Source organism: Uloborus diversus, chromosome 6, assembly GCF_026930045.1.
Source record: "Uloborus diversus isolate 005 chromosome 6, Udiv.v.3.1, whole genome shotgun sequence".
In the NCBI taxonomy this organism is placed as follows: Eukaryota; Metazoa; Arthropoda; class Arachnida; order Araneae; family Uloboridae; genus Uloborus; species Uloborus diversus.
In genome coordinates, this window is record NC_072736.1 from 44,564,502 (window position 1) to 44,591,678 (window position 27,177).

The following is a 27,177-nucleotide window of genomic DNA, read 5'->3' on the forward strand; positions in this document are numbered from 1 at the left end:
TGAAAAAAGGATTTTTATAAGTAAAAGTTGTATATACAACAAAAAAAAAAATCTTTAAGTTTTAATGTGATTAGAAATTTTTTTAAAAATGAACTAGGGCTTCTTTAATATTTACCATTTTATGCTATTCTATGTTAAGATAAAATCTAGAATATAAAATTAACATTGCTCGCGCGTTAGTGCATTAAGCTCTCATATGCATACAAATTTTAATGCCCGACTTTCAAAGCTATGACAGGAATTTTTATGAAAGTTAAATCTTAAAACTTCTTTGTTGTAAAGTTTATAAATTTCTTTTTTTTTTTTTATTGTTAAATTTTATGTTAAGAGTATATCAGTTTGAATCTGACTTTGTAGTTGTATCTATTAATTTGTATGCATTTTATATAACTCAGGAAAATTAAATACTTTTTATGGAAAAAAGCATACCATTGATTTTGAATATAATTTTATTTGACTTTATTTTTATAAGTGCAATATTTACATCAACTTTATAACCTAAATGACTTAGTCAGAATATTCTAGTCTGTTAGAAGTTAAAAAGAAATGGAGCAAAGAATGTACTTTTTTTACATAACAATTGCTTGAATCAAAATTTTATAGTATTCACTTGGCAACTTTGAGTATTAATTGCATGTGATTTAATTTCATATTTAAATGTAAAACGTAAGTTGCAAGTGTATATATGTTCATGTGAATCCCATAGATTTATGAAATGTCTGCTTTTGAAAAGATCTGTAATACTTGTTAATTATGTAAATCTTAAATAATTTATTTTTTTCAGTGGATTGTTAGTCAACTGTATTCATTGTAACTACTAGTTGTAATTTATTTGTGATGTTCTGTTGTTGTTTTTAATTCTAAAGATGTATTAATTTGTTGTATTTTTAAGAGATTAAATGATTTTATCTGACATTTGTGAATATTGCTTTTACACTCGTCACTGATAAGTGGATTTGCTTTTTAATACAAAAAGTCTATTTTAATTTGTTACATCACTAGATTTATATGAAATATTCTACAATATGTTTTTTATGATGTTGCTTTCACTAATTCTTCATGTACTTCAACAGCAATCTGGGCTTCAGCTTTAGCTTCCTCTGTTGTGGCTGAACTCACTTGCTGCTGTGCTTTTGACAAACCTTCCCTAGCAGCCTGAAAAGAAGCACATATTTTTAGAATAGCACATCAATGCCAACCTTATGAAATGAAAAAAAAAAACAGGAGATTGGCTCAAAGTTTCAAGGGAGAAGATGGGAGATTTCGAGCAATGTTATATGACGAAAATATATGGTTCTATCAAGCCAGGGTTTGCACGCTCCAGGAAAACCTGGAATTGTCAGAGAAAATGATATAGTTAAAAATGTCAGGGAAAAGTTAAGGTTGCCCCCCCCCCCCCCAAAAAAAAAAAATTTCAAATTTTTTCCCATGGAATTTTGTTGTATGAGAGCTAATCTTCATTTTTGTCTATATTTCCTGGAAAAAAAAACTTTTGAGGCAAAATGTTGCTGGCAATAAAAAACGTAGCTACCCCTCAAAAAAAAACTTCCGCGGGCACCACTTTTAACTCAATAGTTCCCAAGAAAAAATTCCTTCGATGAACAGGAATTATGCACAAACTCAACAGGGGAGAAGACAATTTTCTGCTTCGGAAACACAAGCCTGAAGATGGGAGGGTTGATTTGGGAAAATCATTCTTTGATCGAAAAATCTTCTCATCTACTTGTGAAACGTAGTCCCTATTTTTGGTCATGCACAAGATGGAAGTAGATACAATCCCTAAATGATTAAGTTTCCAAAAAAAAATCAGGTTTGGATGTTTTCTTTAATTGCAAATTGTTTTTGTTTATTTATTTTTTTGGATTATTTAAAATTTCTTAAGAAATGAAAAATTTTGTTCTTAAAATTTAATCTTATCCTCATTGCCTATACCTTGGACACAAATGTGCAAAAACTTTTCAACTGATTTGTAGTTTTATGAATATTTATAATTTTTAAATTGTTTTCATGCTACAAATTCAGAAAATTATTTCTTAGTGTTTGGCGTAGCTGCCATATTTGGTCATTTCCAAGATGGAAGTACACAAGACTTTTTAAGCAAATAAGTTCCTAAAACGGCATTGGATGGTTGTTTCAATGCAATGTATTGAAAACAACTCAAAATGTGGTTCTTTTCTCTGGATAATTTGTAATTATTTTTTTGAAAAATGCAAAATTTTATCTTCAGAACTTTTTTTTATTTTAATTGACATAGATGCTTATGTGCTAAAAACTGACTATTTTGTCTTAATATTCTAGTTTAAGGCTTACTGAACAATAGCTTTGTATTTTGCTCAATATATTTTGTGTTACATGCCAATAAGAAAATAAAAAGAGTTATTGTAAACCAAAAGCGGACGCAAAAAGGTGCTCCTTTACAGCGAAACGCTAATATCACGCATGACACGCGACATCAAAGAAATGCTAAAATAAGTTGAGAGTACTTTGTTTTCAACAAATAGTAAAGGAATTAAAACGATTTTGAACAAAATGTTTAAAATAACTTAAAATTTTAACAGAGAAAAAAAAGAAAAGTTCCAAGATTTTTTTTAATCTATGGGGAAAAGTTTCATTTCTTCTGCATGGCTACTTTAAACAATTTTAATATTTTGAAAATATTGCTATTTAAACTTAATTTTGAATGATGCGAGTAGCCTGGAATTTTCTAAAAAACAACCTGGAAAAGTCGGGGAATTTTTTTTCCCTCAAGTGTATGAACCCTGCAAGCTATTTTAGTTCAAAATGCACTAATTTAAAAAAAAGTCACCTAAGAGCTTTGAACCGCAGTACATTTCAAGTAGCTTCAATAAGCTTCTATTTCAAACGCAATTTTTCGGGGAGGGGGCCCAAAAGCAAGGGATGTTGAAAATACTTTTGAATTTTAGCTCAATAGGCATTGTACAGTACATAATTCAGGAAATTATCAGAAAAAGGACAAACCAGAAACAGATGCTAAAAGATTGCTACCCAATTACCTGCAATGAGCTGAAATTGCTTAAGTCTTTTCCCAACATGCATACAAGATACTGTACAGAACACAAGGTGCCATTGAATCTTTGAAAGGTAAAGAAGTTATGGCAGTGCACTTTAATCTAGATTATATAAAAAAAAATCCTTTCAGGAGTGAAATCTCAATAAATTACAGCAAAATAATGATCAAATAGAAAAACGGAGAGTTGGGAGGTCTGGCATAGCATCTAGATGAAATAAGATAATATTCTGAAGGTAAAAATTTACATTTTTCAAGATGATTTAAAATTATCTCTCTAAAAAAATGGCACACTTTGCATTTTTTTTTTCAATAGCTTGCATTGCAATAAACAATATATTCCTTTTCCAGAAACTTTGGCACGTAAGACTTGTCTACTACCATCTTTCGAACGACCAAACATGACAACTACGCCAAAAATTAGGTTTTTAAAATTTTAACATAAAAATAATTAAAAAATAAAAAATACCCATGTAACTACTACTTAGTTGAAAAAGTATAGCTCGTAGCACATGCCGACTGAGTGGTGTGGTGGTAAGGTGCTGTTCTTGCATACCTTGGTCCTGATCTGCAATGTCCAGTTGGTGTATTTTTGACTATGCAGAAAATCTTCAGCACCAATGTCTTATAATCATGCAGCATATGAAAGATCCCTCGAGTATTTTTTTTTTTGAAATGTCCTCACTATACTTAAATCTCCAATGTAGGTTCGCATCAATAAGAGCACAGGTGCCTCTATCCAGTGAGGAAACTCGACATCAAATTCTCGTGGTAATGACATTCTGCCGGTAGGGGTGATATATCTAGAATGGATGCCATATCGAGGTATGGCATTAGATATGCAAATGTTGGATCCATTAATGTGCAGGGAAATTTTTAGGCTTATACAAAGATCTTACATTTCACCTCAAATCTACTTCATAGGCATCCCATATTTATATATCAAAGAATTTCAATAACTGTACAATTTCGTTTCAAAATATTATACGAGGCAGTGAGAAGCAAAGGGATGTAAGTGGAAAAGACATTTTCATAATTTTGAGTAAAATGCGTTTAAAGATAACATCCTAAGTAGGCTTTCAATGAATTTTTTTTAAATCATGCTGTATAGCAACAACTACCAGGGGTACTAGTACCATCTCTTGTCCCATAACAGAAGAGAGGTTCACCTACAATGTGTACTGGTTATCTCCAAATTTTTAGTTTTGCCACTTACATCCTTTTGCTTTTCACTGCCTCATATTGGAAAAAAATCTAGTGTTTTTTTTTTTTTTTGTTAAAAATGATTTTTTTTAACCCGTGCCAAGAAATTACAGAACAACAAAATCACCTAGAGCAAATTTGTTGAAAAATTTTTTTTACAATTATTAAACATGCTACACTGAGAAATTTTTTTAACCTAGCTTTTGATAAGAGGGATGTTAGGTTTCAGCATCAAAGTTCAGATGGCCAATAACGGTATGGGGGACAATACCCATATCGTTTCACCTATGTTGCAATATTTATGTACTAGACAGATTGCCCTATCAATTATAAAGTGCTAAAATTTTAAGAATTTTTATGATTTCTGTCAATTTTAGATTATCAAAAGCATATTCTGCAAACTTAACTAAATAATAAGAACATTTCAAATACACTTACCTGACCATCTAGTCTATCAACAGGGACAGCTTCTTGGGCTAAAACTTGAACTGAAGAATCTTCATTGATGGTTACAGAACCACTACTCACTGTTAAAAAATTAATAATAATTTAGTAAAACTTAAAATGTTGTCTTTGCTTTCAAAACATTGAACTTTTTGTTTACAAAACTCTCCTCTATTCGCTAAAAAAAAATTATGTAAAAAATATATGTCTAATGTTGATATTGGTAGTTATACAGGATAATTCAATAAATATCTCAACATAATGTGGCTATTAAAAAGGAAAATATTACCTCTTTTTTATTTAAAATTTAACAACAGTTTAAAACTTTCAGCCCATTTTTTCTCATTCAGAAGATTTGAATATATTATTTAATTAGATATTCCTTTTAGAGTATGCAGGGCAGTAAAATCTGGGCCAAACTGCGCCAAAAATGCGATTTTATTATCCATAAACATTCCCAGCAAGAAAAAAATAACAGTTGCATTCATTTTTGTCATTGAAAGTTAAAAAGGAGCAAATAAGTAAAAGAACCTTTGTTACTTTAAATTGTCTTACTTTATTTCTTATTTTTATAATTATTTCATGTTTTGAATAAAATTAAGATGTACGTACAATTTAATATTATATGTGTCGAAAAAGCGTCTTAAAAGTTTATAAAAATATTAACATTTATTTTTTAAGAACTGCATTTTGTAGTACAATCTCTACCACACATACAAAAATATTTTTTCAAAAGTAGTTTCTTTAGCACATTGTCTACTGGCTGCCATACATACCTGCATCTATTTCTTTTAAATTACAAAAATTAAAAAAAAAAGTTTATTTTACACATTATCCATTGCATACTACTGATGTTTAGTACGAAAAAGTTCCTCTGGTACCGGGAAATAATGAATTAATCAAAAGTAAGGTATCGACATAGGATGAAGTTAAATAAAATGCAAATGTGTGGTCACAGTAGGTAATGTCATTCGAAACAATTACATTTTTTTTTTTTTTTTTTTTTTTGATCAGTCAATGAAATGTTGCTCCTGAAAATGAGCTGATTAATTAAGTTAAAAGTAATGTCAATCTATTGCCTGAAAAAAATTAGTGAACTCTCTTTTTACGTAAATGTTGATAAATAATTTCTTAAATAGTTGTTGATTCAAATTTTGGAACACTTTTAGCTTTTTTTAAGCATTTTTAAAATCTTCAAAGGGCTCTGAAAAAGTCTTGTTTGAAGTTTATTTATTTATTCATTTCTTTAAAGATTTTATTCGTCAGTAGAAATGGAAACTTTTAATTCAAGTATTAAAAATAAAATTTCAGATGTTGATTGCAAGATGAGAAAATTTAAACAAGGTCTATAAGTTAGGTTGTGTATGCGTGAATAACTTATCAATGTAGTTACTAAATTATACTCATAACATGTTGAGGTATAAAAACTTTTACTTCTTCTAAATAAATCTTTTATTTATACAATTTTTTAAACTTAATTTTATCTTTACAAATCTTTCTGTTCAAGAAATGTTTTTGGCACCGAAAAACTTTACTTTTCAAGATTAAACAGCTAATCAATTCCCAAAAAGTTTTTTTATAACCTAAGTATAAAAAGAATCATCTTTATACAGCATAAAATTTTTGTCCCAACTGAAATAAAATTGAAAGTCAAGCGGCTTAGCATACAAACTGAATCTGTTTCTTCAAATAACAAAAAAGATCTTGATCCTGAAAATGGCCCTAACCCAGGTAGAATTGTCTTTCTTGCTTTGGGAACTGGACACTAGACTGAATGTTGGCATCTTAATGACAAAAAACATCAGAGAGGGAAAGAAAAGAGACAAATGCAAACACAGTAAATAGTTCTTTTTACAGGAAGGATTCATTCTCTCATGCCTGTAAAAATTAGTTAACTTGTGTACTGGAAGATGAAGACTTGGCTACCTAAGCCATAATATGGGAAAGAATGAATTTTAAACTACTTTGTAAGGGTAAATGAAATGAAAGAGGGGAGGAGGGTAACCAAACCAAGCACTGCAACCAGCAATCTATTGCACTAGTCCTCAAATAGAAGTTTAAAACAGAGCAGTAGTTGAAACAAAAAATTCAGTAAACTACTGGGAATGTAATAATTCTCCCAAGGTTTGAGCAAGTGACAATCAAGGTGTTCAAACATACAGGCAATCAACACTTCGCAATCACACAAGATGTGAGTAACAGTTCCCTCATGAAAATGGCAACGCCTGCAAGATGGATCATTATCAACACCCATTATAGTAAGAGTGCCGCTTTAGATGCAATGACCAGTAAGAAGACCAATAGCCCTCCTAATATAATTTCTGTTCAGACATAAGCTCTTTTGTCCTAATACTATGGCAACCCTAATATCCCTGGCAGAGGAGGGGCGATTAGCATTGATATTTTGACACATATGTAAACGCAACTTACTGAATGCAGAAGAAGCGGAGCAGATGCTGTCACAGTTTTTGACCTCTCTACAGGATCAAAAGTTGTAGAATGGGTCTAAGGAGAGGAAGGGTGAGTACACTTCGGCCGGGATAAAAATTTTAGCACCACATTCTTCCAGGCTAATTTGCAGCTGTGACATAAACCTGTATTCTAAGTGCACATGTTTAATTTTATGAGTACCTACACCACTTCCACTTGGTTTGATGTACAATCACAGCATTTAAGAAGAAATTCTTATATATACACATGAAAAGGAACTATAAAAATGTTACAATCTTTAATATTTGCAGTTTAATTTTAAAAATGAATGAAAAACCCAGCATAAAAAAATTACTATTTTTAAAAAATATTCAAATATCATTTATTACAGGGTTCATACACTTGTGGCTAAAAAAAATTCCCTGACTTTTAGCTTTTTAGAAAATTCCAGGTAATAGCAATATTTTCAAAATAATTAAAATGTTTAAAGTAGCAAGGCAGATGAACTGAAAAGAAGTCCGTAATGATACACCCTGTATACTCTGCTTCAACCACCATAAAATAAGACAAGTATTTTGATACATTTACCCATTAAAAACCAAACCTTTGTCAGACTCTTTTACTGTTTTTAAGCAGTATAATGAAATAAAATGCAGAAAGAGAAATAAGTATTTTTTTTTAAAATACATGAGCTTTGAATTTGTAATTAAAAAAGTATGTGTTTATAACGGCATTTACCAAAGTACTTCTTGGAGGAACCATCATCTTCATAAACTGTAACTACACCAGGCTTTAAAACAGCAAGCGTAGGAACGTGATTTGCCAAAATACCAAAAGAGCCACTGTATGAAGGGACATCTACTTGCTTCACGCTTCGTTTGTTGTAAAAAACCTATTAAAATATGCTTAAATTTAACATTTCTATAATTAATTAAATTGTCTAATGAAAATCACATTGAAAAATTTTCCTCGATATCATAAATGCCTGAATCATTTAAATTACTGGTGCACAACCTACGGCCCACTAGTGCATTTAGGTTTTTTTTTTTGAAAGAAAGAATGTTCAGAGAGGGTGGGAAAAAAAAATAAAAGAAGCTTCTATAGATATGATCTTAAAACACACCAAGTAAAATAGCTCCAAAATTCAATTGAAAAAAGGTTTCAGGACTTCAGGGAAAAAGAGAAAGTTTTCAATTTCAGGGAATTGAACTTTCAGGGAGAAAGTTCATTTTCTTGTCACTAGTCAGTGGACATGGCACCCTGATGTCCCCCACACCTACTGTTAGCACGGGTAGCCAGTGGACAGCCAGACCCATAGGCGGATTTAGGACTGAGTTCCTGGGGGGGCAGGATTTTTTTTTTTTTTTTTAAGCAACATTTTTATTGCCTCCCACTCTTATGTTTTTGTTTCCTGTGATGCATAAGTCCATGCTTTACTTTTTTGTGTGTCGTTTTGATTAATGCGTGTTTTCATGCTGTCCTTTTTGAATTGACCTAAAGAGAGGGAGCTGGTATCAAGAGAGTGACGCAGGGCTCCAATTTTAGGGGGCGGGGGGTTTCTCCCCCGGAGGAAATTTTGTAAAATGGATAGATAATTCTGCATTTGAAGCCTTATAAAGGTTAATTGTATAGACATAGAAATTGATAACCAGATTATACAGTTATACAGTATTGTTCAAATTTTGTAAGAAACATCCATTTTTAGTTTGAAAGAAAAAATAAACTATAGATTTCTCATTACAGCAACTTTTTTTTTTAATTATAAGTAGTGCAGAAAACAAAAAGGAATAGAGGTAGTGTATATTTTTTTCCTGGCTAAACATATTAACAATATGCAGTAGAAGTAATTGGAGCCCACTTTGCTTAGGATTTTCAAAGACTTATCTAATTATTTTCAAGGACTCTAGAATAAATAAAATTATTTAACGCACTTCATTTGTACTTTCCAGTCTGATATTTTAATACTTGAGTGTAAAGTTTTACAGTCCTGTTCTAATTTTGTGAGAAATAGCTATTTTAAATTTAAAAGAAAAAAAAACTATATATTTCTCATTACAACAACTTCTATTCAGTTGCAAGTGGGACAGAAAACAAAGAGGAATAGAAGTAGAGTGTAATTTTATTTTTAGGCTAAACAGACTGACAATATATGCAGAAGTAAGATAAAAGCAAGCAACACCAAAAGAATTTCCAAAATTTTGCATTTGGGATTGAATAAATATCAAAATATGAAACATGTGAGTCACAAAAATTTATTTCAGATAATATGTTACAAACGTGAGAACCATGATTTTTACATTTTTGATACAGGAAGTGGCAAAGAGCTGAATTTGACATATTTTGGCATTCCTCCCCCTCTACCATTTGTTCGAAATTTTAAAATTTAAGGTTTGTAGCCACACTTTTCCAAATATTCAAGGTTTTCAAGCACTTAAAAATGAAATTAGTTTTTCAAGCAATTTCCATTTTTTAAGGAACGAATCATGAATTTTTTTGGGGGAAGTTAGGGACTCACTTCAAAGCAGGGGCCCTAAGCAATAGCTTGTTTACCTCATAGGCAAATTCGGCCCTGTTTGTAATTCACTCTTACCTGCAAATTTTTGCTTGATTTGTTTGTAATTTTTACGAAAATTGGCCAGTTTTTACGGTTAAAGGATTTTACCATTTTACCAATCTTTGTTAGGTTTTTATAGACTTTTATAAAATTTCAGCAAATTTTTCCAAAACTTTTGATGACTCAATTATTTAGATTTCAATAATGACAAGGTCTGACTCAATTAGACTTAGATGATTATGACTTACCTTACTTTTTAAACAGTATTTATAAAGTAAGTAAAATTGTGCTCTCCCTCTAGGTTAAAAGATTCATTTAATTAGAATACTCAGATAACTGAAATTTATTCAGTTTGCGGTAGTATTTGTTTTCTCTCTCTCTCTTAAAAAGAGAGAGAGAGAAGGGAAAAAACTATGCTTTTTGTTTTTTAGAATTTCTCAAAAGGCCAATTAATCTACTAAGAACATAAATATTATGCATAAATATACTTGAAATGTGGACACAAATCATGACGAGTAGATCGTTCTGTTAATGCTAATGGGGGGGGGAGTTTTCCCCCCTTTTGCTTTAGGTTCTAATTTGTTAAAATAATTGTCAATTATTATAAGTGTTGCAGCTTAATGTATAGCTTGTTTAGCCTATATTTTCATTCATATACTTGCCCAAAAGGTTTTTCAGTCCAAAATAGTGAATTTTGACACATTTTCAACACCCCAGTGATGACCCCCCCTATTTTTATTTAATTTTCGTTTCGGCCCCCCCCCCCCCTTTTCTTTTCTCTCATCAGAAAAGGACATACACTTTTCTCTTTATTTTCATTGAACTATTCAAAAAAGAAAAAGTCATGATTATTTGGTTTTATGATTTTGGACGATGTGTTGTTACTATATAAAGTCCTCCCAAAATTGTGGGGCATTGCCCCTATGCCCCCCTCTAAATCCACCCATGCCCTTCTGAACTATTTAAAAAAGAAAAAATAATAATTTTTTTTAAATATTTGGACGATGTGTTGTTACTACACAAAGTCCTCCAAAAACTGGGGGGGCATTGCCCCCCTCCGCCCCCCCATAAATCCGCCCATGGCCAGACCGTTAAAGCTTTATAGATTACTTTTTCAGCAATTGTAATAATTGTTCTAGCAGCAACCATATAATCAAAAAAAAAACCACGCCATTTGGAAAAAGATATTTTTTAATATTTCAATATAGAAGGTCTATGTTTCTAATTTAAATATTAAAACTGCTGCTCATTTGGCTTTTACACGCTAAATACTTTGCAATTTTGGCAAATTTTTATGTGTTTTTTCGATACTACTCGGTCAAGGAAAATATTTGGATTTATCTGTAATTTTTCAGCAATCTTTTAGCATTGGTTTTTAGATTACCATATTTTTGATTACTTTTGAAATATACACAATATAAATCATACTGAGCAAAACATATTTTCCAAAAAAAAAAACATGCAATTTCTTTTCAATCACCTCTTTTTTTTTACTAGCAAAGTAGCGAATGGATGTTTTCAGAGCTTAAGACCATGCTAATAAAACTATTGAAGGCCCATTAGGGATAAGATTTGATGGAATAGAAGTAAAAATATAAGATTTGAACTGAAAGCATATAGTTGGAGTTGTTGACTTGCAGACAGACCTGTCATTTAGGGGGATCGGGGGGGGGGGGGAGGGTCAAAAGGCTGTGCACCCTTAATTTAAATAGCTAATCCTCAAAGAAAATCAACAACAGTACACTCTATTGCAAATCTGCTAACCTGAAATCCAGTTGAAAATTAGCAAAGGATTTTAAACATAGAACATTAGATTTGCAACAAAGTGTCAGAAACAAATGCAAGGTGTCAATAATATTAAAAATAGTAAATGCTCAAATGAAAGAGTGATTTTCAGCGCAAAGACTAGATTTAATAAAAGCAATTTATTTTCACTACACATAAATGTCTGACACACTCCAAGTTCTTACGTGGCTTTTTCAGAGTGAACTGGCCCTACATTCTTCAGTTCAAATAAACTTTGCCAAAGTAGTTTCAATAAATAATGTCCAAAACATGAGTGTTGATGACTGGTGAAATTTACAAAAACCGTGGGCATATGCTCAAGTAAAAATGTTCTATTTTCCACCATAGGTTAATAAGCACACAAAAACATGAAAAAAGCATTAAATCATGACACATAAGCTACATAAATAAATACGTACGAACCACTTTACCAAACTTTTAACTTACTTCACTAGGAGATGCAAATGTAAAAGACATTTCGCTGGCATAACTTCGACTTTGCAAAACAGTATTTCTTGCAAGTCCGAAGCCTATACTTAAGCTTCGGCGAGTTAAAAAACTTGCAGCCATGATTTAAAACACGGTTTTTACAGTATAATTGGGAAATTTACCCAAAACACCGAAAGGTCGTGTTAAAGAGTCAAAAAAGTATTGCCATATTTATTTTGCGAAAACTTTCGCGATACTCGAACGTCGAGGAGAAAGAATGGGGCGGAGGAGCAATGTCTTCGGCACGTCAAACGGAGTGGCGGAGCTAGGTTTTTGGGCTATCCTCTACGTTCCCATATAGGGACTCTATTTGGGGCTAAAAAGACTCAAGGACCAACGAATTGTTTGAGCTGAACAGAGCAAAGTAATTAATTTTTCAGGTATCTTTTTGAATACCCTGCCACACGGCAAACGGAGACTTTCACTCATGGGCGATCTGAGCAAACCTTTTTGGAAAAACGCGCGATCACCAAAAATAAAAAAATGGGAAAAAAAGGAGTTTCGACTAATATTCTGGATCTATGATCTAAATTAAACCCTTCAACTTTTGATTCGTTTAAAGACTCCTGATGTATATTCAGTAGCTATTCACACAGGCCCTCAATTGTACTTTTTTCCTTATAAAAAAAAGGTTGAAGTATCAAGATGGCATCTCTTTTTACCAGTTTTCGTAATGAACACAATAAAATACTAAAATTGCATTTAAATAAAATTTTAAGATAGTTATGGTATAGTGCCTAGAAAGAGCTTCTTTCTAGGCACTATAGTTATGGATTTGTTTGTTGATTGAGTTCGCGTATAAGTAGGAATGTTTGCAGACTCTACCCCGAAAAGTTTTGTTAGGAACGCATTTTTAGACTATTTGGTGGTTAATAAGAGGAAGGGGGGAATTGGAGGTCACTTTCCGGAAATTGTTTGAAATTTAAGGGTATATCTTCGAAAACACAATTGTTTGCTATCTTTGTTTGAAGGGAATGGATGAGATTCACTCAGGAATTCTCCCCAGTCGTTTTATGATATTAGAGCTTCAAAAACGTAATTTTAGATATCTTTAATGATGCTAAAAACCAGGGGGTTTGGGAGCTTTCCCCCGAAATAATTTTGAAATTAAAGTCCTAAAAACGCAATTATAGGCCATATCTTTGATGACGTAGTAGAAGATATGGGATTCAGAACTTTTCCCAAGAAACTTTTCAATGTAGGGGTTCCAAAAACGCTGTTTTAGACGATATTTGAAAGATGATGAAAAAGGACATGAAGGCTCCTCTCCGGAAACTTTTCGAAATTGAAGTCTTGAAAACGCAGTTGTAAAAGCCATCTTTTATGACGTAGAGGGAAAAGGAATCGAAATGGAAAGATTGGGCGCCGGGAACATTGGGCGCTAAGCATAGAAAGTGCCGAGAACATTGGGCCCAATGTGATCGACGCCTAAAATGCTCAGTACCAATGTTCGCAGCGTCCAATCTTCCCAGATCGGGAAGGAATGGGATTTGGAGCTTTCCATCGGAAATTGGAGCCTTGAAATGCGATGGTTGGTCATCTTTGGTAGCGTTAAGGGAAGGGATCGAGTCAGGAGTTATCCCTCAAATTTTTAATACTGAAGCTTCAAAAATGTAATGTTAGTGGGCCTTTATTGATGTTAGGAGAAGGAATCGAGATCGGGGGCTCTTCCCCGGAATTTTTTCAGGAGAGAGCCCCCAAACACCTAACAACATTGAAAACCAACATTCAATTACAAGGGCCACAGAGAGCCAAGACGTATTCCTAGTCAGTTCCATCACCGGTTCCTCTTCCTCAATAAAACATAGTAAAGTTTTACTATTCCGAATCCGAGTCCCTGGTTTCCGACTGGGCTGACATGCTTTCTCGTTGGCCCTGTCTATTACGAAAAATTGCAAGAGTATCTAAAGTTACCAATAATTTTACTCTTACGAAAAATTTTAGGGCAGACAGCTCCAGGACCTCCTTTCCCGTAACATCTTCTAAATTTTTCCACAATTGCGTTTTATAACTGCAATTCCGAAAAATTAGAGAGTGGAGAAAGAAAAAAATTTTTAAACTATTTTTTTTAAATCGATCGGGAACTGTCCCTTTTCTTAAGTCAAAAGATATGGCATATAAGCGTGTCTTTAAAACTTCAATTTCTAAAAATTTCCTCTGAGCTTCTAGTACCCTACTTTCCTTGAATATCATCAAAGACCCAGGTATGAAGCTACAAAGAACCCAGGTAGGGAGACCTCAGTCTTTAGGACAAGAGCTGTCCCTCAAAATGAGATCACTAAACAATTCTGAAATTGAACCCCAATAAAAATTTCAATGACGCAATCTGGGCTATGCCCCCTAACCCTCCATGGGGACCCATCTCTTTTGGTTTCAAGTTTTCTATTGCTGACAGTAACAGTCATCAATATGTGAGCTAAATTAATAAGTATGAGAATATTTAAGTGATTTTATAAATGCATTATTATTAATTTGTTTTTTAATGGGCAGATAGCGCGGTTTCATCAGTCATATTTTGCACTAGTTCTGGATTGAGTTTTTCAGTTGTTTACTTATTTACTTCTTTAAATTTTGATTGAAAGCTTTTCTCCTCTTCTTACATCACTAATTAAAATGTTGTTTACTTATTTAAAAACAGGAAGGGGGGGGGGCTCTCGCTCCGTCCTCTCATTGGCTACGGCCCTGTATTACATTTCTATTGTCCCCCCCCCCCCCCAACAATATGGAGACGGCGACGTCTATGCATTTATCACGTCTGCAGCAATCTATAGTACAGTCCCCCAAAAATGGGGATAAAATGTTCTCTTTTACCTTGCTCTTGCTTAAAAAAAAAAAAAAAAAAACTAAGTTGCAGTTTAAAATACCATATTAATTGTATTTTTTAGAAATGTTTAAAAACAAATTTTCCAATGTCAATTTGGCACTTTTTCTGATATTTACCTTATTGTCTTCTAAACATCTCTGTTATTTCAAATATTTGGTCGTAAAAACATTACCACAAATACCAAAACTACATCTTTTAAAACCAGAATGGAAAAAATATAAATGCATAAAAAATAAAGCATAAATTTAATTTAAAACAATTTCCTGCAATAATTGCAATGCTATTGATGTTATTAATTTCAGAGTAATTGAAATAATATGCATCTCTAGTAATGCAAACAAACATAACAAAAAGTTCAGTGATAAATATAGTTAAAATATTTCTGCGTTTATAAATGAACAAAAATTATCATTTCTCCATGAGGTAAAATAAATTTTATTTTTGTAAAAATATGTACATTTTTAATACAGTATGAAAATAATGATCACAGGCAATATCACAATAAAATCAATACATATTCTTCTCCTCACGAGTTAAAATGTATCTGCAAGGTAAAATAATTTAATTACTGACAAATTACAAAGGTGAGGAAAAACAATGAATTAATAAATGAAACATTGATAAAAGTAAATATTTTCAACAAATAAAAAATTCACATATGAGATATTTATTTTGAAAGTGGGGCAAGTCAATTTCTCTTCATTACAGTTGCGCGACCTTATAGGTACGACATTTTAAAAATCAGTTTTAATAATGAAGAGCTAAATTTTCCATCCCTTAAATATCATGATTCTGTTTTTTTTCTTCTTTTGGCTCTAAACTGTTCATACCATTATTTTCATTAAATAAAAAAAAAAAAAAAAAAAAAATTGAAAGAAAATAAAATGACTTGGCATACCTTTAAAATAAGCAGCTTATATGTTGAGTAAAACAATAAAGAGCTCAGGTTCACAAAGCAAGCACATTTGTTCAACTTGTTACAAAATTTATGCACTTCAACTTTTTATTTCAAGTGAAAATGTTTCTAGGTTTCTTTTCACACTAATAACTTTTTTTTTTTTTTAGCCAACAGGAAAGCCAAAAAAGGAAACCGTAGCAATCCTTTGGTGCTGAAATTTGAAACAAATTCTTTTCATAATTCTTCTGCAGAGCTCCAAAAAATCTCTGAAAAACATTCAAATAACCTTTTTTTTTTTTTGAAAAAATATCAGCACCAAAAATTTCTGCACTTTTTCCCTTTTGTACAGCTTATTTCAATTTAATGCACTCATTTGGTATATTTTGAGGACGAAACAGAGTAGCCCACTAACAATACAATATTATATATGCTTTGATGGATCACCGTGAAGTTCTTTCTGGCTGGGTGAGTATTATAGGCAACAACTTGCAACATCAAAGTTTGAAAGTTCAACACCTACCACTCTGTTTCCAGGTAGTCCTCATTAAAAACTAATGCTTCCAGGTTTAAGACAGTATTTTGAATAAAAGAGGATGATACTCTCTCAACGCCAGATCAGGGACAAAACAGAATCCTTTACCTGGACGGCATCAATTTCTAGGAGAAGCAAATTCACCCTATTTCTGTGTTTTTTAGTTGAAACTCAATATAAAGCCTGAAGAAAGATGGGTAAGGGTGAAACTCTCAAGTATTTGCACTAATTAAGAAAAATTGAAGATCTGGAAATTCTCAAAGTTAGAAATGTATTAAAGCTTTATTAGGTACTGAAAATAAATAAGTAAATCAAATTTTTTCGATACCCATGGAAATATCCAGTTATAAATTTTTGGCTTACCTCTTTAATGGCAAATCAATTTAAAATCAAGATTCTAAGTCCATAAGCATATTATGATCTTGTCCAAATTCAGACATCTCTGAAAATTTCCAAAATTCTTCTAATCGACTATTTTGATTTGAGCAGAATGCTCGAAAATCTCTCATAACTTTTCGCATGAAGTTTTCATCAACAGTTCCAGCATTTTTCCATCTTTTTGTTATCATATAATTCCAAGACCAGAGAAATCCAATCTGTAATGAAAAATTGTTTAATATTATGAAAATAAAAAATTTCTATGATTTTTAATAACTCGAAGAACAAAAAATTTCAAAAATAGATAAGAAATACCCCCCCTCCCCCAAAGAGCGATGGTGTACACCCTGAAATTTCCATGGCTCAGTCTGTGCCATGGTCCTCTCTTCCCCTTTGTGGGTACCCCTGCTAGTAAATAATTAGATCATCACTAAAAGGGCAAAATACTATCAACTGTGGTAACTTTACCATAGCAAAGTAAAAAAGATTGTATTTGATGTATCTAGACAAAAAAGAAAGACTGAGAATCACTATTGGTATTAGCAATAAATAAATGATATTTGTTTTTTGTTACTTCGAACCTTGGGTTCAGCAAAGAAAAAATATTGGAAGTTTCCAAATTTTAGACAAAGGAGAAGAATCAACATTAATTTATTGCAAAAGTTAATATGCAGCTCTTTGTCTTCTTTGTCTAGATACAGCACATTCAATCTTCAAGGTGAAAGTTACACACAGACATCAAAGTCACGACAATTGACTTAAAAACTGTAGAAAAGGCTGTTATGCATAAGCTTAATTTCACCACTAATTTTTCAGAAAAATCATGCAATACAGTTAAACATTCTATTCATACAAAATATTTTAATCAAGAGCATTATGTTTATTTTTTGTATTAGATTTAATTAAGCATTATACAGCAGAGTGGAAAAAATCCGCAAATTTATAATTAGCAGGTTTAATATTTGCCACACAAAAAAAAAATAATTTATTTCATTTATTTCTTTTTGTATTAGGAGGTTAACACTAATATTTCTAAAGAAATAAAAGTTGCATTACTGAACAAAACTTAATGAACATTAAACATTTCCAATGAAAAAAAAAAAAAAAAACCCTAGTGTGAACTAAAGTTTTAAAACAGATTACAATTGATTGAATTCATTGAAAATTTTAGAAATAGTTTCTCAGTTCTTATTATAGTGTTTCATGGTACATATTTTTTAATATTTAGTAATTTTCAGAATGTATTAACATAATATAGAAGTGAAAAATTGCTCGAATGCTCTTTGTTTAAGCTACTTTTCTGTTTTAAAATTAAAACATGATGATTGCTACTGTATGCCCCCAAAATCCGCCAAATGCTAAAAACCACACAATCTCTGGTTCCAAGCTGTGGAGATATTTAACTACATACTGTACATACAAATTGAAGTTTCAAATAAAATCAATAGTTAGTTTTATTGTTTTAAAAATACTTTCTACTAGACATTTAGTTTTTAAATTTAAATCTACTCAATTTTTTAAAAAACTGAATTTAAATTTCAAAAATGTGCATGAAAATACATTTGTACTTTCACCCTTAATAGTTTTAAGCTATGAATATTATTTAGTAATTTAAAGCAATAAATGTATTTGTCACATTATTGTTTGTTGAAAAGATGAAGACAAACGCATTTTCTATAACCAGGCTTACTTTGGTATCTGTTTCAGCATTGAGAGCAGAAAGACGTTTGTTTTTCACTCCACTAAAATGCCTCGTGATATACTCATCATGTGGACTACTTATTTGATGCAAATCAATAGCCTAAAATACAAAATGTTTGATATTGAGACAGATTATACTTGAAAGGTATCCCTATAAAGAAAAACAGTTGATAAAAAGTAAGTATCCATGATACTGCCATGGGAAGGTAAAGCACAGTTACTGCAAATTTTTCTTTTTTTTTTTTCGAAATCTATTGTACTTTAGCTTTACTGTAAAAAATTGCTTGTTTCGTTTCCACTATAAATAAAGCACGAAAAAAAAGTTTAATTCCCACTTTCTCTATTGTTAATACAGGGTTCAAAATGTGTTTCTTCAAATATCTCCAAAACTCATTCCTGCAGAGACTGCGCTTTACCTTCCCACGCAGAATACATGTCTATTATCAGATTACTTTTTTTTTCAATACACATTCATGCTACAAGTCTTTTACTATTTTACTGAATAAACAATCCACATTAAAGAGTGTTGAAGCGTTTATTGGTACCTTTTTGCTAGAGGTATGTCACACAATATTGTATCATATTTTGGCTTATTTTGCAAGCACATCTTCGGCTAAATATTACGCTTACTTAAGATACAGATAACTTACTTAATATAGATAATATACTAAAGATATTTATTACTTAAAATATAGTTGCTTGGTACATAGTCGCCAATTATGTCCGTTTCAACTAGGGATGCACCGATTAATCGACCTCATTGTCAATATTTATAACGGCCGAGAAACTTAAAAAAAAAAAAATCTTAAGTATGACTAGAGCAAGAAGCAATGCTGAATGAATTTGTAAACAGAAAGTAAATGTAATTTTTTCATTGTTAAAAAAGTGAAGTAGGTGGTTGTGAGATGTTACCTGCATGTCTGCCTCATCTTTTAATTAGTGTATTCACTGTTTGTGCACATAACTTTTTTTTTTTTTTTGTCGTGTCCATGGACAATTAAATGGCTCCATGTGTCTTCAAGACCGCGCCCGCTAGCTGCAACGCATCTGTGCTGTAGAGGACCTCTCGAAGTTCTGAAGCCAGTGGCACCATACCCAGCTGCAGAACATGTGGGATAAGGGCCGGGCACTCAAGAATGTGATCCGGAGTCAGTTGGGCATCGGTGCAGTTCTTGCAGGGGATATAAGTTCTCGTTTTGTCGGGAAGAATTTTCATCCCTTTATAGTGGTTTGTTCTTAATCTTGCAATTGTAGATGTTAGGATTCTGGGGCAATCAAAGTCGGTGATGAGGGGCTTCTTAAAGTTATGTGGCAGAAGTCTATGTTTTGCGACAGCATTTGAGTCTGCTAGCGTGATGGTGGTGCAAGGTTTGCCAATGTTTCTGCCTTCTTTTGCTAGGGAATCCGCACACTCATTCCCTTCAATATTCACGTGTGTCGGTATCCATTGCAGCATGCAGGATTTTCCATTGCCGTGCAAGTCTTCGAGTAGGGCATTTATGGCAGAGGTGATGTTGGTTGCTCCGTTTTTGATTGCTTCTAAGGCCGCTTTTGAGTCAGAGAAGATTGCCAATCCATCAGTTGGGACTGAGATCTCTTGATTGGTCATGTAAAAGGTGAGTGCCTCCTTAATCGCAGAAGTTTGCTGGTGAAGTTAGAAGCAATTATGCCTGTGTTGATTTTATGTGTATATTTATCTCCATTTGGAAGGAGGAAGAGAATGCCAGCACCTCCTTTGTTGAGGGATGTGTCAGATGAGCCGTCCGTATAGACAGTCACAAAGTTACCCTGGGAGAACTTTTCAATCGTCTCAAGGCCTTTTTGTCTGAGTGTGCACATAACTACAACACACATTTACAATTTGCTTTAAAAATTACTACTTTTACACTCAACAAACATGTAATTAATGCTTAATATATTTTAATTTTTTCACATGTTTAAAATTTTGTTTTTCTACAATTTTCACATTACATGCCTCTTAATATTCTACATTGGGGTGTCAAGATTCCCTTATAATGTTCATAAAGAATCAAAGTCCAGGGTTAAGTGGCTTATATCTTTACTAATAATAAAGCTCAAAGTCTCTCAGTCTGGATGTCTGTAGGACGTCTGGATCTCTGTGATGCGCATAGTGTCTAGACCGTTCGGCCGATTTTCATATGAAATTTGGGTACAAAATTAGTTTGTAGCATGGGAGTGTGCACCTCAAAGCGATTTTTCGAAAATTCGGTTTTGTTCTTTTATTTCAGTTTTAAGAACATTTTCTGGAGCAAAATTATCATAAGATGGACGAGCAAATTACAAAATTATCATGACATGGAATGGGAGAGCAAATAAACATAGCCAATTGGCGAGAAATTCGTCATCCATTATTTGTAAATATAAAGGCAAACCGAATGACCTTTTACTTTTCAACTATGGGCAAAGCCGTGCGGATGCCACTAGTCATTAATAATAAACCAAAAGTGTCTACCGATAATGTGCATCTACTTAAATATTTGAATTTTCTTGTCTAGTTAACAAAATATAATTTTATTAACAACTAGCAAACATACTTAGCATTGCCTGGGTCAGTAATAATATTGAGAAACAATTTATACATTCCTTTATTTATTTTTAGCCGTGCCCCGTGGTTTCACCCGCATTAATTAGACAACAATGTATTAAACTATTTTGTACATCATGCTTTGATTCATATATGATATATACAGGATGTATCTGAAAAGCGTTTACAGACAGACTTTCAGGGCAGATATAGAGAACACCTAGACAATGGGGAATCACTCAATGCAGGGTCTGAAATGCTTTCCTGACGCGATACCGATAGTGACGACACAAAGTGCAAGAAAGACAAGACACGAATAAGAGGAGAAAACATGTTTATCATTTTTTATATAGCAAAAATACTGGTAAGTTTTTGTCTGGTGTACACGATAGATGTTGCTACGTAAACCAAAGCATCAGGTGAGGGTGCTTGCAGGGGCGCAACCAAAAAATATTTTTAGGTCGGGGGCACAATTTTTTTTCACAACACTCTATCAGCGTCCTCTCTCTCTCTTTACATCAATATATATTTATTATTATTATTTAGTAAATTTCCTTAAAATTGTATAAGTTTTGCAATTTATTCAAAAACTATTGCAAAAACATTAATTGTTCTTATGCCAGAATTGAAATCACATTAAGAATGAACTTTAAAGTACTTGAAACAACAGTATGGCGGTAAGATGTTCAAATTAATAAATGAAAATCAATACTTGTTATTACTTCGTTTACTATATTAATGAAATAAATCAAAATGCACACGAATTTTTATCGCCAAAAGCTCTAAACTATTCATATTTTTAAGATCATTCAAGGAAAGAAAAAAAAAGGAACACGTTAACATGGCATGAAATCACTTAAAAATACAACAAAATGATCAATAAAATCACTTACACTTGATGAGTCCTAAATATCTACAGTGCATATGTACACTTATAAAATTGTCTTATTGTCTACAATACAATTATTAATGGTAATAATTGCTTAAAATTTTACTGCCCGCACTCCAACTCGAGATCCTATCATTGCTGGCTCAGCGTTTAATCAACTACGCTATTCAGACAACAGTTTGAGCTGTTGATGCAATAAAAAATGCATTATGATTATTATTGATTTAATTTCAATTTATTGCTGCTCCACTCCTATTAGTCATATAGCGTGATGTTATACAGTCTATAGCCTTCCTCTATAAACGAATTATTCAACACAAAAAGAATTTTTCAATTTGAATCAGTAGTTCCTGAGATTAGCGCCTTCAAAGAAACTCTTCAGCTTTATATTATTAGTATACATAAAAAAAAAATAGCTTACAGAATTTGTATAAAACTTTAAAATATTGTTTTTTTTAAAAAAAAGCATTAAAATTAAGGGGAAAAAAACATCAGTCACAGAAATAAGTCGGCTACTAATTAGTTCTGAAAAATCAAAATTAGAAAACTAAAAAAGAAAAATAATAGAGAAATAGTACCCTACTTTCAGCAATACTTTCCTATAAGTTACACATTTTACTTTCATCATACTTACAATGTTCATTCATACAACAAGTAATCGCAAGAATATAAAAATATACTACTTGCTTACTGCTAAATGTTTTCCATTCATTTTTTTAGGCTCTCTTACTCGCACAGGCAACATAATAAACATGCTTCCACTAACATGCACATATTGTGGAGGAGATGAGATAACTGGATTTCTATAGGGAATAAATCCAAATTTACACAGTATTTTCTCTTGCAACTTCAACAACCCTTCCTCTAGAATCATAAAAGCAAAACAAATTTTAATTGAACATACAATAAAGACATTCAAAAGAAATCAGGTTTTTAAGTTTAGATGAAGATGTTCTTAACAAAGAAAAAAGATCGTTTTATGCGGGGGTTACGTTCCATGGAAATCAAAACCGTATAAATTAAGACTTAACACTAGTGTTAAAATAGTATTAGGTACCATATAACAAGTTTAATTTATACTTGCAGTCGAACTTTCATATTTCGAAGTAGCAAATTGCCGGAAAAAAAATTTGATATACAGAAAAGATCATTTTTTATCATAAAAATATCCTTAAATATTAAAATTAAAGCTAATTTTCGTGTATGAGCATCAGATTAAATGAAGGTTAATAATTAAAAAGTTAACAGAAATTACACTTTTACGCTTTCTTTCATTTCGACAATGTAATCGAGAGAAAAGTAAAAAATGGATCTACTTAACTTGAATGATTTTTACTGAAGCTAAAAAAGACTACGAATGATAATTAAGAGACAAAGGGGATAACTTGAAACTGATTTTACAGTGTCACTTGTTACAACTAAAATTTAAAATAAACTTGAGGGGGAACTTAAGAACACCAGACCGAAACAACAACCTATCTACACACCCCTCAACCCAGATTCGTTATGAGTTTCGTAGCAATCTTTAGTGGATATAGTTTTCTCCCCTAACCTTCATTTTTCATGAGATAAACAGTCTAAAGTGGAAAAAAAAATCTGCAAATGTCTCAAATTTTTTTTCGATATATAGAGATTTTTTTGATATATAGAAACAACTTTTCTATGTAATGAACATAGAAATTTGATGGGATTTCCATAGATAGATATATATATATAGAAAATTTCGATATGTGGAAGTTCGATATATGGAGGTTCGACTGTATTCACAAAAGCATTAAAAATGCACAACTCACCATCTAATGTTTGAACAGAAGTGTCCATAAGGCATGACAGGTCTAAAGGTATAAATATTGGACCCCTCAGTGGATCAGAATCATCAGAAAATGGTAAGGCAAATGGATCGCTAGGAATTGGTACTAACTGAAAACCATACTGATTTGACTTTCTAGCCCAGCTTTGAACCTGAAAAAGATTTCTTAAAAATTAACCAAACGAAAGAAAACATATACCGTAAAATCCCGAAAGTAACCCCCCTATCGATTATAGCCCCCCCCCCCTTTTTTGTGGAAAGTGAAATTATTTTTAAATCCTGAATATACACCCCCCCCCCTTTTTCACCTGAAAAAAATCTGATCATCTTCATTTTCCACTCCCTCTAAAAAAAAGGATAACATTTTCTGCTTTACTTGAAAAGCAATTACAGAGGTTTAGTTCTCCCCCCCCCCCTTCGCCCCCATGTGCAGGTTTTCTTTTCTAAAAAAAAAGAAAGAAAGAAAACAGAATGATTTGAACAAAAAAGAAAAAAATGGTCTCCACGGTTTATTCCTTCCAAAATGTTTAGACTCCTTTTGATGCAAGGGCGCCTGTTTTTTTTTTTTTTTTTTGTTGACAGTATTACAGCAGAAATTTAGTTGACTGTACTGCTTTTTATTTATTTTAGAAGGAGCGTTTTTGTTCTGACTTGTGAAAATGAACAATCTTCAACACGACGCCATTTTGAAAACGTGGCGCCATTTTGGAAATGCGTTGCTTAAAAAGTAGCGCGAAACTTAAAAATAACCTTTTTTAAAGGCAGAATAAAATAATTGAACGAGTTAATGATCATCAGAAATGTATATTTCACAAAATCAAATAAGAGATTTGTCTCTGTTTGCGTTCGCGAACTTTGCAAAGCTCAGTTTTCGAAATTACGATCTTCGTAACGAATTGGCGGCCGTGATTGCGATTTTTGCTTTTATTCTGAAACAAGAACGTTAAGATTTTGCTTCTTTTACTGTAACCTTATTACATTCAGTACATGATGAATTTTCAAGCGATAAATTATAGGGATTTCGCCAACTAAGGTACAAAATCCTTTCTTTTGAAAAAGATGGCGCCCACATGCAATTTTTTACTACTTGAAAATTAGGACAGGTTTTTATTAATTAATTTCTCACTCTTCATTAATATTAACTCTTATTTACTTATTTCTTTTCTGACTCTAAAATTAATTCTACTAAAAACAATTATTTTGGCTCATTTTTCAAAAAAATCTCGATTATAACCCCCCCTTCTGAAATTAACAAGTTTTGTTTTGAAAATAGGGGGGGTTACTTTCGGGATTTTACGGTAATTGCTAGTTGAAGTACATATCTAAAATGCTTTTTTTTTAAAGTTTGGTTTTTCTTACTGAATGTTCTCTCATTTTGGTATAAAATCAGATAGCGTTGCTTAAAGATTATATTTTGCAGGTCAGCAAGCAGCAAGGTGTGTGTGTGGGTACATAAAAATTAAAAAAGGTCAACTGCCTTTCAAAAAATCTTTATTACAATAAGGATAATGGTCCTTAAAAGCATCAACTGCATCAAACGAGAATAACTAAAAAGAAACAATTCAAAGCAAGATGAAAAAAAAGTAAAAATTATGTGGCGCCAGAAAAACTTCAAAACGTACATTACAAACTATTAGTAGAATTTTATTTGCTAATGTATAATAGATTAAATGGCAACATTACAAATGAAATAAAGTAGCACTTTTAATAATCCTCTACATGAAAAATATGACAGCTACTGAGTCTAAATCACGTCCTAACAACAAAACCTCAAAATATGTGCTACAAAGTTTCAAATCCTGATCTAATTTTCTTAGTAGCTTGGAAAAGATTTCAACTTAAAAAGACTAAAAGTGAAAAGTTTTGACTGGAAATTTCCAAATCTGCTGTCCCCAGTGTTAAATCTGTACCCCCCTTCCCAAGACCACGCACACACACACACACAGAGACATATTCAGAATTTAATAACAGACTCCACTTGGCTATGTTCACATATCAAGGTATTTTGCATTGTTTACAAATATACAAAACATGTATTTGTTTTTTAACATATTTTTAGAAAAGGATTTACCAATTCAGCTGCTTTGTTTCCTGTAGCAACCATCCATTCAACAACTAATTCAAAAGCTTCATATGGTGTATAAATATTCTGATATCTCAGCTGGCCCCATTCTTGCCTACCACTTCTGACACCTTGCTCAATCTGTATGTTACAGCACTTAAATTTTAGCTCTAAAAATATATATCACATTATTTTATTACAACTGATTTAAAAAATACACAGAAATTACTTATAATACATTACGTTACACTCCAGGGTGCCCCGTGCCTACCACAGGTATGGTTTACCAATTGAACGGGGCCCTGGAGACAGTTCAGCCTCAACTTTAGTTATTAAAGCATTTTTTTTACAAAAGGGGCATAAATAGAAAAAGTAACAATGGAAATACTTTGTTTTCATTTATAATTTTCCTTTTGACAAAATATATTTTAAATGTTTAGACAACAAAGAATGCAAGCTATTAGAACAAAACCAATCAACCCCCCTCCCCCCTCAAAAAAAAAAAAAAAAAAAAAAAAACAGTACATATACAAGTTACATTAGAACTCCATAGAGCTGTTAAAATAGCAAAAATGTTTGTGAAGAGTAAATCTTAAAGAACTTGTGATTTTATGGGAAATATGTATTGATATCCATGAAACACATTATATAAAGTAACTATGAATCAAGACAAGTAGTGATTCATAGTAACACTAAAGGGGTTACTACGAAGAAAGGAGGGAAGATAAGTCACTGGATGAAATCATACAACCATGAAAATATAACCAATTTGAAGCATATGAAGAAAGAGTGATACATAATTTTTGCAATGGGAAAGTGACAAGGTGGAAAGGTTATTTTTGGAACTTGAAAGACAAGCATTCCAGCCCATATGAAAAGATAAAGTCAGAGGGCAGTGATAGAGGAAGCACTCCTGAGAGCCTATTTACCACAAGAGTAGAGAGAGGATACTGAGAATGCTTCACAACTGAAAAAGGGTACTTAGCAAACTTGCCTGATGATTTTCCTAATTCAAAAAATATATTTTACTACAGACATGAATAAAGGAGAGAGAATTGGAGATAAATTAGAAAAATAATAGAATTTTTACGCACTAGAAGTTGGATAATAAGGCGTAGTCCACATATCCTCATCAGAAGGGAAACTATAATTCTCTGATGCAGTTGACATTGAAAGTGAAGAGCTCAGTTCAACCTCTAACCATTCCCGTTCAAATAAATAAATTGCATCCTCTTCATCTAACTCATCATTATTCCATGCTGCAAAGAATAAGGAAATATGTTTAGCAAAATTAATATAAAATCTTATACAAAATATCCTGTTATATGTCTGTGTATGCATGTGTGTATACAATAGCAATTATACACACATATGGATACACAGACATATAACAGGAATGAGTGTATTGAACCAATGGTCTAAAAAATTATTGTTTTTTTGTAGCCAACTACAGCTACTACTTAATTATAAATGCACTCCATCTTGGAATTTCGCCTAGACAGCCCCCTTCCCCTCTTGACATTGCCAAAGACAGCCTAAAAGTTTTAATGCTGGTAGTTGAAGTTTTAAGAATTCAATTACCAGCATTTTTCGGGAGAGGGTCCC

The 27,177-nt window shown here is 32.2% G+C and overlaps 2 protein-coding genes across 2 annotated transcripts in view; both read right to left on the reverse strand.

Moving 5' to 3' along the window:
• Positions 1–431: 431 nt before the first annotated feature.
• LOC129225198 (ATP synthase subunit delta, mitochondrial-like) lies at positions 432–12,100 on the reverse strand. The gene is made up of 4 exons (XM_054859765.1): positions 11,892–12,100; positions 7,844–7,997; positions 4,670–4,758; positions 432–1,155 (listed from the first exon to the last, which is right to left on the reverse strand). The coding sequence occupies exons 1-4, from the start codon at positions 12,012–12,014 to the stop codon at positions 1,033–1,035; spliced, it is 489 nt and encodes a 162-aa protein (XP_054715740.1). The 5' UTR covers positions 12,015–12,100; the 3' UTR covers positions 432–1,032.
• Positions 12,101–15,173: 3,073 nt separating this feature from the next.
• LOC129224369 (GATOR complex protein Iml1-like) overlaps positions 15,174–27,177 on the reverse strand; it is a 56,483-nt gene continuing 44,479 nt past the window's right edge. Inside the window, exons 24-30 of the mRNA XM_054858811.1 lie at positions 26,667–26,831; positions 25,582–25,742; positions 23,494–23,662; positions 22,392–22,564; positions 18,256–18,366; positions 16,551–16,783; positions 15,174–15,301 (exon numbers count right to left, since the gene is read on the reverse strand). Of these exons, the coding sequence (XP_054714786.1) occupies positions 16,577–16,783; positions 18,256–18,366; positions 22,392–22,564; positions 23,494–23,662; positions 25,582–25,742; positions 26,667–26,831 (986 nt within the window). The 3' untranslated portion in view covers positions 15,174–15,301; positions 16,551–16,576. The remainder of the gene's footprint in view (positions 15,302–16,550; positions 16,784–18,255; positions 18,367–22,391; positions 22,565–23,493; positions 23,663–25,581; positions 25,743–26,666; positions 26,832–27,177) is intronic.

Bases quoted from the DNA above. Each gene is read 5' to 3' on its own strand.
- LOC129225198 (XM_054859765.1), bottom strand. From the start codon at position 12,014: ATGGCTGCAAGTTTTTTAACTCGCCGAAGCTTAAGTATAGGCTTCGGA. The intron at 4,759-7,843 runs GTAAATGCCGTT...ATTTTTTAACAG, and splicing joins TTCCTCCAAGAAGTACTTTG to TGAGTAGTGGTTCTGTAACC. The intron at 1,156-4,669 runs GTAAGTGTATTT...GCTTCTTTTCAG, and splicing joins TTGATAGACTAGATGGTCAG to GCTGCTAGGGAAGGTTTGTC.